Below are 16,273 nucleotides of genomic sequence, written 5' to 3'. Positions count from 1 at the left end.
CTGCAGCTCGCCCTCTCTCAGTTCACGGGGCATGTCCTTTGTGTTGTAGCCTGTAAGGGTACAGCCACGTGCCACAATCATGTCGTGGCTGCACAAGTCACAATGGGCTCTAATTAGAACCGCAAACTTTATGGCGAAGTCGCAACCTTTACTATCGTGCCATGTGGTTGTACCCTTGTCACAGCTTCTAACAGTAGATACAGGTGGCAGCTGAAGGATGGAACTGAGTGTGTGCGACCTCTTCAGTGAGGTGGACAGAGAAATAATGACATTAACAGCAGGTGGTGCTATAGAGATACATTTAATTGAATAACTGACTATACAAAAATTACATGCAATTCCAAAAGTATTTTAACATTTTTGATGAGCTAACCCCTTTAATTCTCCTTCAACACCAGGCTATACATTTTTTTTCTTCTTCATGAATTAGATAAGAAATATGTATGAAGGGGTCAAGCAAATTATTAAAGTGTCAAATACCTACATGAGGAACTCAGTGTTGGGTTTCTCAACTAGTCTGTGGAATTTGCAGAGATGCAGATTTCTAACTTTTTGTTGATATCACCTTGAACTGCATTAGAAGCGGTTAATCCACCATGTCCTCTGCCAGTCCATTATGACCAGCTACCCAAGAAACTGATGTAAAAAAGTCAAACCCCCTCCTTGTGTTTTTGAGCATCACTGCACCGAAATTTAGGCACAACTGGCATTTTTAAGTCAGTCTCGCCAGTGGAGTGGCCCCAGCACATTCACAACCATTGACGTCAGTTTACTGGCGTAAATGACAAATGTACTTCAGCTAGGAGTTCTCCCATGCATTTCTAGAACTCCCTACCCCAACACAACTCCCCCCACAATCGCAACATTCAACAGGAACATGAAAACCCAGCTCTTCAGGAAATCCCACCTGAGCAGCTCCTCTGTAAGCCCTCATAGGCAGGTTCCTCTCCCTCTCTGTACCAGTCTGTTATCAGTGATTTCCATCAGTGATCATGAGCCAAAACCAGAAGTGAAGCCTACACAGAGATAAGGTATAATGGAAAAACTTGCACCTGCTTGGCGTGTTTGACCCGCACCTTGTTTTGGCATAGAATTACTGATGGAAATAACTGTGACTAAGGCCTTACTCAGCGCATTTATTGTACTTGTTTTTGTATTATATTGTGCAAGAACTCTTGATACCGATTTCTTAACAGCCAAGTAACATCAGCAGAAGAACTAGGACATAATATAAATAGGGCCAAAGTCTGAAGAATGTTTTAGCACAAAAAGGGTAGCAGCTCTAGATCAATTCCCTAAGCTTAGTAATCATAAAAACATATGCATGTGATGTTCTGGTCTGCATGGTCTTCTGGCTGCTGAGCATGTATGCTCTTGTCACCCATTCATTCAGGATATCTCCATTTCAGATTAAAATGTATTGAGCCATAACATAGTCATAGCTTGCTTAGGGCTGTCTCTTAGTGGGACGGATTTCCTAATCCTGTGGAGCAGTTTCTCAACCTTTTCATGCAGAGTACCTCCTAGTGACAAGAAGTTACAACTGGATACTCCCAAGGAAAGGATCAGCGATAAATGTTAAAATAAGGCTATTTTCATGTTGCTGTCAAAGACTTTGTTCAGAGTCCCCATTAGCAGTTCCTTCAGATTTGGTGAAGAGAATTGTGCAGTAAACATACAGGAGAATACAGTACTACATACCTAATGCATCCAGTGTCTCCTCTGATTGTAGGCCTTCTCTTTCCTCTTCTCTATTCAGCCTAGACCACCATGACTACTACTTCCAGCCACATCTTGTCTCTGCCACATCAACATCTTTCTTCACTTTCCCATCATCCCCCCCATCTTTCCAATGCAAACTCCCAATCCTGGTGCCCCTAGCGTCATCCTGCTGCCAACCTCCAATAATGTACATGCTGTACTCCCCAAAGCCACGTTATATTGCAGAAACAGCTAGTCTCCCTGAAAATGCTACCACACAGATACTGCCTCTTCAATAATTGCCACACAGTGCCCTCTAAAATAAGTGCCCAGAAAATCAAACCCCTGAGTAATAATGCCGTAAACAGTGTCTCCCCAAAATAATACTGCCATGCTGATATTGTGGGAGGCATTCTGGCACAGTAATAGTGCTGCCAAAACTGCCACGAATAGTAATAATTTTCTTCCAGACTGCCCTCACTGCTCCTCCAGAGTGGCAAAGAAAAATAAAGGAAAAAAAAACATGCCTCTATCTGCCATGTGGTGTAGGACACAGGCATCCTGGCGGTCGCAATGGCATCGTATGGCCTATGAGTGAATGAAGGCGGAGGGAGACATCAGCTCCCACGACCCACCGCAGTGTTCAAATGTTTCGCCACCCCGAGTTTGGCAATGAAGTTGAATATAGAACAGTCTTCGTAACCAGCAATAAAGTATTGTGCCGTCGTGTCCCACTTACCCTGCAGCATATACCCCCCTCCCCCGCAGGTTGAGACACAGTGCTGTGTAAATTTATCACAGTAGCTACGGACAGATGATGCATTTTAGGCATGGTTAGACACGTTTGTATAATTTTATATCAACTACTAGTTGGCTTACATTGCAACAAAATTGTGGTGGCTATTTTGCCAGTCATGGCCCCCCACTGCTTAGCAGACATGAACTTGTTTTATCCAGCGGTGCTGTGCCACACTTGATTTGGATGGAGTGGAGCTGTGACATTTCCAATTCCGATTAAAAAAACAAAAACAAAAAAAAAAAAACTAACTCAAATTGTGTAAGCTCCATTGCACAGCATAGCTAGCCAAATGGATACAGTAATGCCATGCAAATACTTCTACTGGTGTACAAAGCTCCCGTAGAACCACCAGTGTGCTCAGTCACCGATTGGCTGCTGCAGGGACAATAGCATTGCTACACGCTGCCCACTGGAGCGTCAATCATTAGAAGCATACCAATAAATTTACATAAATATGTAGCATGTCTCTGCAATGTAAATGTCCTAGTGGTGCGGCTATAGAAATGTTCGCTCCACTTGATGAATTATGTATAAATTAGACTTAATGATACTTTATATTTGCAACCATTATTTTTAGGTCTGATTAAAAAAAAAAAAAAAAAAAAAACACTTTTTGGGATAGTGCAAGTTTCTACTTGAGACCAATGAACCTCAATAGCCCTTTTCCCACCGCTGCCTTGAAGGTCAAAGCACCAACATGAGAAAGACAAGACGCAATAGTTATTTTCTCCAGTTTTATTATTAAATACACGCTGGCCAATACTGATAAAATATACACCTAAAAACAGAACTAACCCAAAGAACAGATAATCCCCCTTTGTGGGTCCGTGCAGTAGAAGGGGAACCCAAGTAGAAGACAGAGGCCATCAGTAGATAACCTCATAGACTGTGGCTTTCTTGTCACCAGAACCTGTGACAATGAACTGGTCATCAGTGGAAACATCACAGCTCAGAACAGATGAAGACTCTTTTGACTGCAAAGAAAAAAAAAAAATATAACTGTTACAGAAGACGTGGCCTGAGTAAACTTAAATGGGCTGTGTACATTTCCTTTAACCACCCGAGGACCACTGGCTGGCTAAACATCTGCAAAGAGGTTTCTGAACGTCTTTTGCAGAGTTAGCAGCTGCATGGAGCGGGGAGCCCGCCGTAAGTGACAGCTGGGCTCCCCATAGAGAAGGCAGGGACCTTTTTTTTACTGTACAGAACAGGAAAACTTGACATTTTAGGCATAGTGATCTGTGAAAAATTTAAATATAAAAAAGGTCATCTTATGACACATTCCCTTTAACATGCAATGATCATTAATAACCCTACATTACTACCCATGTAATAACTATTCTAGATTATCTCTTCTTGTATTATGAGGTTTATGAATGAATAGCAAGGGGGGAGGGTGCATCCCTGCACAGTCTGACACTAACCAATCAGTGCTGCCAGTGTCTGACTGTACAGGGACACACCCCTAACTGGTAACACCCAGGTGAACCTTTCCTGCAGACTGCCACAACATGGTCCTAAGAATAAATGCTTCTGAATGTATACAGTTGCTAAAACCTCAAGAGAGGTGACAGGTCCTCTTTAAAAAAGGTGATGAAAAATTGCAGGAGTGAAATGTAGAGAGCATAAACTTAGAGCAGCGTCTCACGTTACGCCAAATCTGTCACCGTGGCTCACGCTGTCTGACACCATTATATGCTAGACACTTATCTAAATTTATAAAGCCCAATGGTTGGCATCTTAAGCCACACGCCTTTCCACCAAGCCTCACCCCCTTGACAGGCTGGAAGACCTAAAACAGGCAATCTATGCGCGGGGGATTTATTTGGGTGCACTTGCTTCACAAATAGGTCTGAAACTTAATGCAAAATTATGCACATGAAGTGTGTGAAGTGTGGGTGCATTGTATAATATTGTATAAATGCAAATACAATCACATCAGTAAATGTGCCTCATGTTTTATTCTAAAGCCAAAATGATGTCAGATTCCTGCACACGAATATATAAAGAAGCAGGAGATCCACTGGTATGAGTGGTGTCCATCCCTTCATCTCCTGGGCTTCAGTTCAGGTTTTTATTTTTAATGGGGAATGTGTCATCAGAAGTAAATGTGTGTCTGTCTATTTTAATTGTATTTATTTTTTTGGATATGGGGGGGGGGGGAAGGGGGGCATTTAAAAAAAAAAAAAATCATGTCCCCCATCTAGAATCGGGGAAAAAAAAAAAAAAAAAAAAAAAAAAAAAAAAAAAAATACATAAAATTTCACATTTAACACCAGGCCTAGACTGATAATTCTGTTCTGTACAGATCACTTTTCAGCAGTCATTTCATTGTCATCACAGGCAGAACTACAATGACGTACGACACCTTTATCTAGATAAAAACACAGGATCCGCTTTTCACAACAAGCTTACAACTTATCAACTCCCCCTCCCTGTACAATGACTTCTGCACAGGTCACAGAGCATGCCTAACTCCCATAGAAGTCAACGAGTTCCCTCTAGTGTTTTGTGTCTATGGACAATATGCCCCCAAGAGCTGCTTTGTGCCAGGCTCTAAACTTCCCAAGTTGCACTATGATGCCTTTCACTGTACTGTAACAATATTTATAGATAATGCAATGCCAGATGTAATAAATTCAAGTCAATACAGTGAATGTGGACATCTCTAATAGGAGGGTCTCTGGAAGATGGCTCATACAGAGATGAAACAGCTTTTAAGCCCATGTACTGCACAGTATTTAGCAATTACAGATCACTCACCTGGAAAATGCTTGCTCCGTACGGTGTCCGCCAGGCATTTAATAAATTGTCCTTGCCAGTACTTACAAACCATTTACCTAAAGAAAAAGGAATGCCAATCTTGAGTCACCTCCATAAACTACAACACTCAAACTACATATTCTTAAGTAGAAATCCCTCTTTAAAAAACAAACAATGCAGAATGTAGAAGAGTCTATTTCTTTAGCATACTTCATTACTGTTTCTCATCGCAGCCAGATCGAAGAGGGCATGTGTTTGATACCAAGCAGAACCTGTGGTGCCTTCACGGTGATGGACCACTTTGCATCCCTGGTTCTGCGCCCATTAAATACATTATGGCTTGCAGCAATGACGCATGTACAAAATACAGGAGTCACACAGACTGGTCAGAAATTACTGCTGGCTACACAAATTAGCAGAAAGAAAAGGGCTAGTTACTAATGATTTGGTCAATGCAACCGTACGTAGTAAGAGACCCGGTCATTTCACTCCCCATGGTCCTTTAGGGCAGCATTCAACTTGGCTTACCTCCTAAAAGGACCCATCACTGCTTGAATATTTACAATGGACACAGCGGGAGAGATTAATCAAAAAACACTAGAATCCCGGGCGCAACATATTTATTAAGGGTTTCTGACACTTTGCACCTCACCGGGCACTTCTGTAAATGGATGTGGCTAAAGGGATTCATAATGTGCAGAGTTAATGGTCTGCATTAGTTTTTCTTCTTAAGGCTGCTTTCACACTAGTGTTTTTACTGGATCTGTCATGGATCAGCAAAAACCATTCTGTCACGATAATACAACCGTCTGCATCTGTTATGAACTGATCCGGTTGTATTATCTTTAACATTGCCAACACGTATCCGTCATGAACTCCACTGAACGTCAATGGGGGACGGATCAGTTTTCTATTGTGTCAGAAAACAGATACGTCCCTATTGACTTGCATTGTGGGTCATGACAGTTCTGCCTTTCTCCACATCCCAGGACGGAAAGCATTTTGGAGCATTCCGTTAAGTCCCCATTGACAATGAATAGGGACAAAAAACTGAAGAGTTTTTCTCCCAGTATTGAGACCCTATGACTGATCTCAATACAGGAAAATATTAACGCCAGTGTGAAAGTAGCCTAAGGAAAAGTATCTCCCTCTAGATACCAAAACCATCTTTGTAGTGATACAAGTTTGTGGAATCTTCAGTCTCATTGCTATATTAAGAAAGCATAAACCCAGTAGTAGTAAATCTGCTCCAATATGCTTTAAAACAACTCAATTCACATGCAATTACAGCTAGAAATTGCCCGAATGATAACTAAAAGCTGTCCAAACACTACATCAATGGCCAACAAACCACCCACACAAACATGGATGCTCTGCAGAACAGGAAGACAAACTCCTTGCAGAGACCTCTGGTAGCAGCTTAGGTGTGCCGAAATTCCCAATGTTGTTACCTGACCCACCAGTCCATGCAGAGTTTTTGGTGCAACCCAAAATACATGCACTCCACCTCCCATTGATTTCAATGGGAGAACCACATGGTAAATTACATGATTTGGTTACTTCCTACTTGTGGTTTTAAAAACCACTGCTTGGAGAGAAAAAAAAGCCACATGTTCATTCTTGGGATGGATTTTGTGCCGAATCCACGTCCACATTCCACTGAAATGGGAATGGTGAAAAACTTTTTTCCACCCTTACAGTACTCACCACAGGAAGCAAACTGCAAAGACAGGACACAACTTTCGTGAAGATGAAGCTGGTACTTATCAGGCTTGGAAACATGCAATACTTCAACATTACTGCTCTCCATCCCAACAGCCAGCCACTCGCCAGTAGGGCAGTAACCCAAGGAAAAGATCTATATAGGGGGAGAAAATAAGGTTTACAAAGGCCATCCGCAGAAGGCTCTTTATCTACAATCACCCAATGACCACCTAGCTCCATCCAGTACCTGAGAGTTGAAGTCATGCTGCTGGAGCTGTCTGCCTTCTCTCAGGTCCCAACAACGAACTGTATTGTCCAGACCACCAGTCCATAATTTGGTGCCATCATGAGATATGTCTATACAGCTGGCACCGTCTGTGTGTCCTTGGAATTGCCTATGAAAGAGTGTAACAAGCTTTATAGATAAAAAATTTACTACTTTTACACCAACTACATTGTAATATAAGAACACTTCAAAACATGAGAACGTGCAAAAAAGTAGTAGTAATAAAGCTTTTGATGGTCCATTTTTGTTTGTCAGACGTGTAGCAGTTCTTTTGAGAAGTTTTTGGGTAGACATCCAAAGGGAACATTAATAGGACAGCCCGAGGCCTACTTATGAAGCAAAAATGTAAAGGGGTTCTGCAGTTTTTTTAAACTGATGATCTATCCTCTGGATAGATCATTAGCATCTGATCTGTAGGGATCTGACACCCGGGACCCCTGCCGGGTGTCAGCCCCCCACAGATCAGATGCTAATGATCTATCCAGAGGATAGATCATTAGCATCTGATCTGTAGGGATCTGACACCCGGGACCCCTGCCGGGTGTCAGCCCCCCACAGATCAGATGCTAATGATCTATCCAGAGGATAGATCATCGGTTTAAAAAAACTGCAGAACCCCTTTACATTTTTGCTTCATAAGTAGGCCTCGGGCTGTCCTATTAATGTTCCCTTTGGATTTCTACCCAAAAACTTCTCAAAAGAACTGCTACACGTCTGACAAACAAAAATGGACCATCAGGGGTCCCGGGTGTCAGACCCCCACAGATCAGATGCTAATGATCTATCCAGAGGATAGATCATCAGTTTAAAAAAACTGCAGAACCCCTTTAACATGACTTATGAAATGAACAACCTTGGTTTTGACTGCTATTGGCATGTCTCACCTGACAAGTGTCTGGTTCTGTAAGTCCCAAACTACAATGTTGCCATCAGAGCAGCAGGAAAAACAGACTTTGGCATCTGGGCTTATGGCAAGAGCATAGCATGCTGGAGCAGAAGAGGTGAGCTCTGCTTTTATCCTTGGAGTGGGTGATGCCAAGTCCCATATGGACAAAGTGCTGGCCTCACCCCCAACTATAAGGCTGCGGCCGTCTGGAAGGAGTTTACAGGAGCGGATATAGTTATCTCGATTCTGTACAGGAGAAAAATAAAATTATATTAAAAAACCTACTGCACAACACTGGACACAAGACCTGGGAATGAGAACATGCTGTAGACTTTCAAATCCGCTACCTGCTCATTCTATTGCGGAAATGTGTCAGGTTTTTACACATCCAACACATGCAGATTTTGTGTTCGCTAAGGACATATTCCACTGAAGACCTCTCTCAAGACATTCATTAATTATTAAGCAATGGCATACCACCAAGTTACTGCATACTTTACCGATCCTGGAGGACAGGCTAAACCCCCATAAAATCACTAGAACAAAGATTTTTCACCAAGTGGTGTGGTGCCAGTACAACATACAGCTCCTTACACTTGAATGTTGCCCCAGTCAGAAGCAGAACTGGTAAGTAAAAGTAGGAGAACATTTACAGAAGTACCAGCATCCTTCAGCAGAGCCTTACCAAGCAGTCAAGTTGTGCCACAGGAGTCTTAGTGCCTGGTTGCCCAACGTCCCACACTTTTACACAGCCTTTGCCTCCAGTGTAGACGTGACGTGTGGAGTTGCTTATAGTCACAGCACAGACCACTTCACCATGGTTTAACGTATGGAGCTGGCGAGCGTGACGGGGGATTCCAGAACCTATTAGAGCATCTGGAGGAAACGGGACAGGCTGCATCTGCCCGTCTGCGCTGACATGGAAGGAGTAAGCTCTGCAAGAGGAAAACATTGAAAGGGGTTATCCCATATAGATATTTGTGGTCCATCCACAGGATATGCCATCAATGCCTGACAGCTGCAGGGACACCATTGTCAGAAATGGAAAGGAGGCAGATTTCACCATTCACTGCTATGGGACTTCTGACAATAGCCAAGCACGGTTGCTAAGCTGTTTTTGAAATTCCCATTGCAGTGAATGGATAGCGCCATGCAGCATTCTCTCCCATTCCTGGTGGCACATGATGGGGTCCCAGAGGTGGGATCCACACCTATTGGACATTTATGGCTTATCTAATGTCCATATGGGACATCTTCTTTAAAGGGGTTGTCTCACTTCAGCAAATGGCATTTATCATGTAGATTAATACAAGGTACTTACTAATGTGTTCTGATATTGCCATATTGTCTCCTCTGCTGGCTTCATTCATTTTTTCCTAAAGTGCTTGCAGCCTCTCTGGTGGCTGGGACAGTGGCAGCGTGCATAGCCATGCATGCACATCAGCTCCGGTCCCAGCCACCTTGTATCTGCGCTGAGGCAGTGACCCCTGGAAGCAGTGGATAATGCGATGAATAAATTAATCCAGCCAGCAAAGGAGACAATATGGATAACAATACATTAGTGAGTGCCTTGTATTAACTTTCTCTACATGAAAGATGCCATTTACTGAAGTGAGACCACCCCTTTAAGAAGCTGCATATCAAATATTACAAAGACTAAAGAGCACATAGCCATCATGCCTTCTGCAGACTGTGCCATACTTTTTTGAATCTTCAGATTTAAAGATATCAGGCTGTAGAGATATTACGCAGACTATTCAATACAGGTCACATTTTTTATATATATATATATATATATATATATACACACACACACACACACAGGACAAAAGTTGCTTCCTTTTAAAACCTACACAGTAAATGAAAAATAAAAAATGATATATATATATATATATATATATACACACACACACACACACATATATACATACACACACACACACACAACTTATTGCAGTAAGAAGAGTTAGGCGAGAAGTCTCCTTTAAGGGTCTGTGGCTAAGTTCAGACAAAGGGCAAGCACGGGTGGTGCTCTGTGGTTTCTTTAAAGCTTTAAGGATCTGGAAGATCTGTGTGGATGGCTCATGTTTCTGTCTACACACACCAAAACGGTTACGTATGGCATAACACAAGGTAATTCTGGAGAGAAGTGCGAATTCACTGCACAATTTAATCTGTGTCGTCATCCGTCGACCTAGTCATTAGCCTGCCCACACAGTATGAAAATGTGTATTCAACACACTTAATCCAGTGTGGCATTCTGCTAAGCCGGAGAGACAATGGCAGGAAGTGTACTGAATCCCTTCAATTATACCAGGGAACCGCTTAATCCATATAATGATAGATATTCCAATAACGCCAAAGGATGCAACAAAGAAAAAGATCAATCGTAATCATGCAAGAGATGGTCGTGATGTCTCCGTATTTGCTGCCAAGGCACTGATTAGTAAGAGATAACGGAGAACAAATGTTAACCACCCCCAGCACTCACGGTTTTCCAGATGCAGCTCCTGGAATAGCAGCCCCTAAACTTCGCATGTGTGCATGGGGGTCATAACCAACCTACAAGGGTAACAGAAGTAATGAGTAAGAAAACCTAGTAAAAAGAAGTAAACCACCTCAATAAGTAACGCACAAAAAGGCTAAAAATGATGTCACTTACTAAAGAGGATCTTCCGTACGTTCCTGCAGCAGCTGCCCCGTTGATCTGTGGAGACATGATGTGAAGACCAGCATAGGCTGCGGCTCCCTCAGCATTTACAGAAGGATGAGCAATACTAAACGCAGCTGGATAGCCACCCTGTGTTCCCATGGGGCCCCGAAGTCCAAGGGCTGTGAAGTAATTTTAGAGATTACATTAGGCACAAAACTAGACGGAGATGGCTTTAAACTTTTCCACCGATACCTTCTACTCACCTAGAGGGTCCATGGCAGACTTACTGGAGAGCGGTCGGAACTGAGAAGCACTAGCACCACTAGGTCCAGGTGTGCTCATGTCACTCTGAGAATTTGGGGTACTAGACTTCAGGCCTGGCGTCCCAGCCTTTTCTACTTGCTAGAAAAGAAACCCAATATCATCTACAGAAGACAAGTAACAGAGGGATTCTAACGATCCACCTCCATAATGAATCCCAACAGTGTATGCATGCCCTGGCTGTGAATCGTTTAACATCCTCTACCCCTTTGTATCACTGAGGTCAGAATGCAAGTACCGTGGGAAGATCCTTGCTCCTGGAAGGGGATACGCTGCTAGACGAAGTCATAGAGTTTGGACTTGCTGAAGGAGGGTCCTTTCTCTGTAGGTTGGATTTATCTACACCGTTTTCCCGTGAGGAATAGGAATGGACACTATGAGGTGAAGCAGGATCCTGGGAAGACAATCACTTATTGGAGCTTACTACCATTTGCTTAGATTTTTCTCCTTTGATGCTGAAGGATCATCTAAAAAAAAAAAATAACTTACCTCATCCACCACAAGATTGTCTTCACTGCGGTCAGCATCACTGCCCTGTAAAAAGGAAACCAGATTTGAGGGCTTTTTTTTCCTAAATCTGTCTGATAGGTGGACTAAAAAATAAATAAAAATCTATTGGGGTTTCTGAAGTTAAGTAGCTCTGATGTGCAGCCATTTCTCCTGCCAGGCGCCTCTTGAAGACAGTGGAGAAGATACAACCAGGACTCACATAATCTGTTCCAAAGTCTTTTTCCTCTGTTTTGCGTTTTTTGTTACTGTTCAGGTAATCTGATAAGGTTCGCACACGCTCCCCATTTGGAAGGGTGAGACAGCTCTGTGAAAAAGGTAAAAAAAAAATAAAAAAATGGATTAAATGGGTTTCATGGAGTACAATACTGGTGACATATCCTCAGGTTAGGGACAGGTCATTGGGTCTGACTCTGTTTGAAAGGGACCAAGCCGCGGCCTTCTCACAGCTTACGAAGCACAGCGCCATACATTGTATAGTGGTTAAGCTTGGTATTGCAGCCCAGGCCCCTTCACTTGAATGGAACTGAGCATGGGATTTAGTGGCAGTTAGCCATGACAGCCCTGGGAACTTTCCTACGGCCCCAGGCTGTCAAGGCAACAGATTGCAGCTCCGCAATTTCACCATGGGGTCTTCAATTGGAAGGCAGAGAGAGCCCCTTCCCTCTGCCTAACCCCACAGATGCTGTGGTAACTATTGATCACAGCATCTGAGTGGTTAAAAGACTAGGATCAGCGTCATCACCGTTCATTGTGGCTATATAATACAGCTGGCACCCGCACCCACTTGAGCCTGCACCATACTCCTTACAGCGCACCATGATGTAGCTGCACGTCGTAGTGTGTGTAATGGTTAAAGGTCTGGTCTAAACAGCACTTTAATGACAGATGCCCCAGAACTTAACCAGTAGACTGGTAAAAAGACGAGCAGAGGAACTGGAATACATTCACCAAGTGCCGGATCTGAAGACACAGTAAATAAAAGGCTCCATGCCGGGTGCCACTTATTCCATCCCCACCCCCACACACAGATACAGCTTCATCAGAAACCAAATGCAGGCCCCATGTTCTCAGGTTAGACAGACAATATTCCCCACATCCCCTCACACAGTACAGCGCTATACTTACAGGCCCTGGGTCTCTGTCTGTCTCCATGGAAACGTACAAGAAGAGAAAAGGGAAAGATATGGTTAATTTTAGTCAAGATTATTAATTTATCATCGCTTTCCCACTAAGAAATCTCACTCTTCCCTACAGATCTAGATCTCCCCATTTGTCCAGCAGATACCACCCACCACTGGAAGTCTCCTTCCCCCCAGCAATACACTGGACCAGTCGGCTTATGTGGAAAGGGAAAAACACTAAATGAGATTTCCCCTTTGCACCTAAAGATCCTCTTTCACTTGGTTTTCCATGCATAGAAATCTTAGCACCACACATTAATAAGAGTTCACAGCTCTCAGGCTCTAGTCTACTGTGTGCCTGTGATGACACTACTGGTATGTTTGTATATGGCTTGTTCGGCATTTTGCCCAGAAACAGCGTCATTTTTGTGAAAAGGGGTTGTCCCACGAAAAATATTCTACATTTTTCAAACCAGCACTTGGATGTCAAATCTTTAGCAATTGCATGTAAAAAAAATTTGTATAGCCACCCATTTATTCATTGAAATCTAACTGTATAGCGCCACCTGCCGTTTGCCCATTTTCTAAATTCACTGTCCAGCTTGCTGAGACGGAAGCACATGATCAGTTCCATCCTTCAAATGCCACCAGCTTCAGCAGAAAGGACACACCCCGTGAGATGCCAGCTTGAAATAAATCTAGCACAGCAATCAATGGGAAGATCTCTGGATCCATATGAGGTACAGGGCTGGTTCTAGCTTTGTTAGAGCGAGATAGTCATGTACTATGTGATGTCTAATTTTCATTTTTGTACATTATACATGGGATAAACCCTTTAACTTGAACGGGGCTGGGCTGTAGTACCAAATGGACAAGAATGGAGCCGTTTCTAAGAAGGAAAAAGCAAACCTATTACTCCAATCCAAGACATTGGGGGAGATTTAGCAAAAGCGGTGTAAAGGAAAATTGGCTTAGTTGCTGATCACAACCAATCAGATTCCATCTTTCATTTTTCAGAGCTTTGGAAAATAAAAGGATAGATCTGACTGGCTGCTATGGGCAACTAAGCCAGTTTCCCTTTACACCACTTCCTCATCCCCTTTAATATAGGTTTCTGGTCTCCTGAATGTGCCACACATTCAAACCCATTACCAGCAAGTCAAGATAAGATCGCCTAAAGCAGACATAACCAGGCAACAACCGCATGGTCGACTGCAATTCACCAATAAACAGGCAGACCATTAGAAGACAGCCTGAAAAAGAAAGGGATTCAAGAATACGCTACAGTCAAACGCCCAGGTTACTAAACCATTTTGCATTCCTAGGACAGAAATCCAGAGAATGGGCAATTGCACTATGTAACATTTTAATCATGGAGCATGTGTGTCTAAAGTTAAGGTCCACAGAATATGCTATAAATGACCGATAGAAGCAGGTCTCCATCCACTGCTATGGGACTTCCAAAAACAGCCAAGCACCCCTGCGCAGCTATTCTTGGAAGTCTCTTAGCAGTGAATGAGAGCTGCACATGCGTCGTCTCCTCTCCATTCCCAGAGATACATCACAAAGCCCCCATTCTTGGGACCATCATCTATTGGACATTTATAGCACATCCTCCCATGGATGCCATAAATTCCCAGATGGGTCAACCCTTTTAATTGAGCAATCTAGATTTACCTCTGTGCTCTGAGTCGGCCAGCCCCTCTTTTGCTGCCAGCTGAGACTGTAGGCCAAGGACACCAGAAAGGGCCAGCAGGCTGGAGGCACTGGTGGCAGCCGCCAGGTTGTGAGACTGCAGACTAGATGGGTGAGGCGTTAGTGGAATAGGAGGTGCATGGTGCGAGAGGTGCTGAGCTTGGAGCTGGTGCTGTTATTCACATTGTGGAGAGGGCAGTTCATGAAAAGAAAAGAAAACAGAAAAAAAAAAAAAAAAGGAGATACATTTTAGTTTTGGAAATAAACGTAAACACTGACATTTTAATTACTTAATTATTCAATGTATTTTATTGAATCTCAAAATCCTCAAAAAGGTGTTCTCCAGGATTAAAAAATATGGCTGCTTTCCCCAGAAACAGCGCCACACCTGTCCAAGGGTTGTGTGTGTTACTGCAGCCTAGCTGCAATGATGCGAAGGTGACTGAGCTGCAATACCACACACAACCAGTGGACAAACGTGGAGTTACTTCTGGAAGTAAGCAGGTCCGTCATTCCAATTTATGAACCAGTTTCAAGGTCACCGCACCTAACGAGAAGGCTCTCTGCAAAGCATAGAAACAGGGGGAAAAACTAAAAAAAAAAAAAAAAAACAACCAAAACAAACATACTCCAATGGCTGCATTAAGCTCCGCCATCGTCACTTGCTTAGCTCGTTCAACTGCCTGGACCACTTGTTGTTGATGCTGGATTTTGAAGAAAAGCAAAGTGTCAGGTGAAATTACAAGAAATAATAGAATAAAGCACATTTTAAGAAAGGAAAGCAATTTAAGCCAACGAAAAATCTCACCTCTTGAGACAGAAATGGCACCAACTGGGCACATATAACATTCAGACGTTTGGCAATTTCAGTCTAGAAGAGTACAAAATAAGTCAACATAACCTGGGATAAACTAGAATTGTAATGCTAATGTAGAAAGCAATAACATCAGAGCAAGAAAAAAAAAAAAAAGATGGACAGAAAGCATATTAAAATCTAGGTAAGAAGAATGCTAATAAAAAATTTACAGTCCGTAAGTCGTGAAAACTATTTGATTGTCTAAATGTGTTGATACACGCTTCCAGATTCCTCACTGAAGCATACGAAAACAGCCATCACATAACTCTAGCCATGCGCAATACCCTGTAAATAAGCGGCGTACACACCACAGCATTCAGTATATATCACGTAGGACAAACACCCACCACTAGCCACTCAATACAATGGTAAGCAGTTATATCAGGAGTAAGTGCAGGGCCATCAAACATAGTGACCCCATTAACAGCCTATATGTGAAGTTTGGGTGGATAGTCCTCTGGATACCGTTTTTTTGAAGCCACTCCATGTATTCTACACCCTGTCCTGGCTCTTTATTAAAGAGTTATCCTGGAAAGGATATCCTCATCAGTGTCACATTGACAGGGGTCTGAGTCGCGGAACCCATGGCGCTTGTCAGAGCTCCTGTGAGCGCTGCGGACTCCTGGCAGCTTACCAAACACAGCGCCATATATTGTATAGCGGCTATGCTTGGTATCGCAGCTCAGCCCCATTAATTCGAATGGAGCAGAGCTGTAACTAGGCAGTGCGAGGCCACTGGCCTAATCACTCAGAGCACTGCAGCCTCTTCTAACAGCTAATCGGCAGGGGTCCCAGAAGACCGCCGATCTGATCTGGATTAGGGATGAGCGAATCAAATTCTGATGATTCGCATAAAACTTTGTTTGAATACTGTATGGAGCGAGCGCTCCGTACAGTATTAGACTGTATTGGCTCCGATGAGCCTAAGCTATTACTTCGCGAAGTCTCGCGAGACTTTGGGTAAAAACTTCAAAAATA

General features: G+C 43.0%; 1 protein-coding gene across 3 annotated transcripts in view; it reads right to left on the bottom strand.

The window, feature by feature from the left end:
* Positions 1–3,220: 3,220 nt before the first annotated feature.
* The window catches only part of LOC122920348 (transducin-like enhancer protein 1), a 56,649-nt gene continuing 43,596 nt past the window's right edge, over positions 3,221–16,273 (bottom strand). For all 3 annotated transcript variants that reach the window (XM_044269794.1, XM_044269801.1, XM_044269785.1), the window contains exons 6-21: positions 15,248–15,310; positions 15,069–15,143; positions 14,422–14,611; positions 12,749–12,765; positions 11,823–11,927; positions 11,603–11,647; positions 11,352–11,507; positions 11,056–11,194; positions 10,802–10,971; positions 10,631–10,701; positions 8,825–9,074; positions 8,138–8,385; positions 7,215–7,362; positions 6,971–7,121; positions 5,264–5,340; positions 3,221–3,474 (exon numbers count right to left, since the gene is read on the bottom strand). In XM_044269794.1, coding sequence (XP_044125729.1) covers positions 3,367–3,474; positions 5,264–5,340; positions 6,971–7,121; positions 7,215–7,362; positions 8,138–8,385; positions 8,825–9,074; positions 10,631–10,701; positions 10,802–10,971; positions 11,056–11,194; positions 11,352–11,507; positions 11,603–11,647; positions 11,823–11,927; positions 12,749–12,765; positions 14,422–14,611; positions 15,069–15,143; positions 15,248–15,310 — 2,013 coding nt within the window. In that variant the 3' untranslated portion in view covers positions 3,221–3,366. The remainder of the gene's footprint in view (positions 3,475–5,263; positions 5,341–6,970; positions 7,122–7,214; positions 7,363–8,137; positions 8,386–8,824; positions 9,075–10,630; positions 10,702–10,801; positions 10,972–11,055; positions 11,195–11,351; positions 11,508–11,602; positions 11,648–11,822; positions 11,928–12,748; positions 12,766–14,421; positions 14,612–15,068; positions 15,144–15,247; positions 15,311–16,273) is intronic.

This window comes from Bufo gargarizans, chromosome 1 (genome assembly GCF_014858855.1).
Source record: "Bufo gargarizans isolate SCDJY-AF-19 chromosome 1, ASM1485885v1, whole genome shotgun sequence".
NCBI classification, from domain to species: domain Eukaryota; kingdom Metazoa; phylum Chordata; class Amphibia; order Anura; family Bufonidae; genus Bufo; species Bufo gargarizans.
This window is presented reverse-complemented; position numbering and strand designations above follow the sequence as displayed.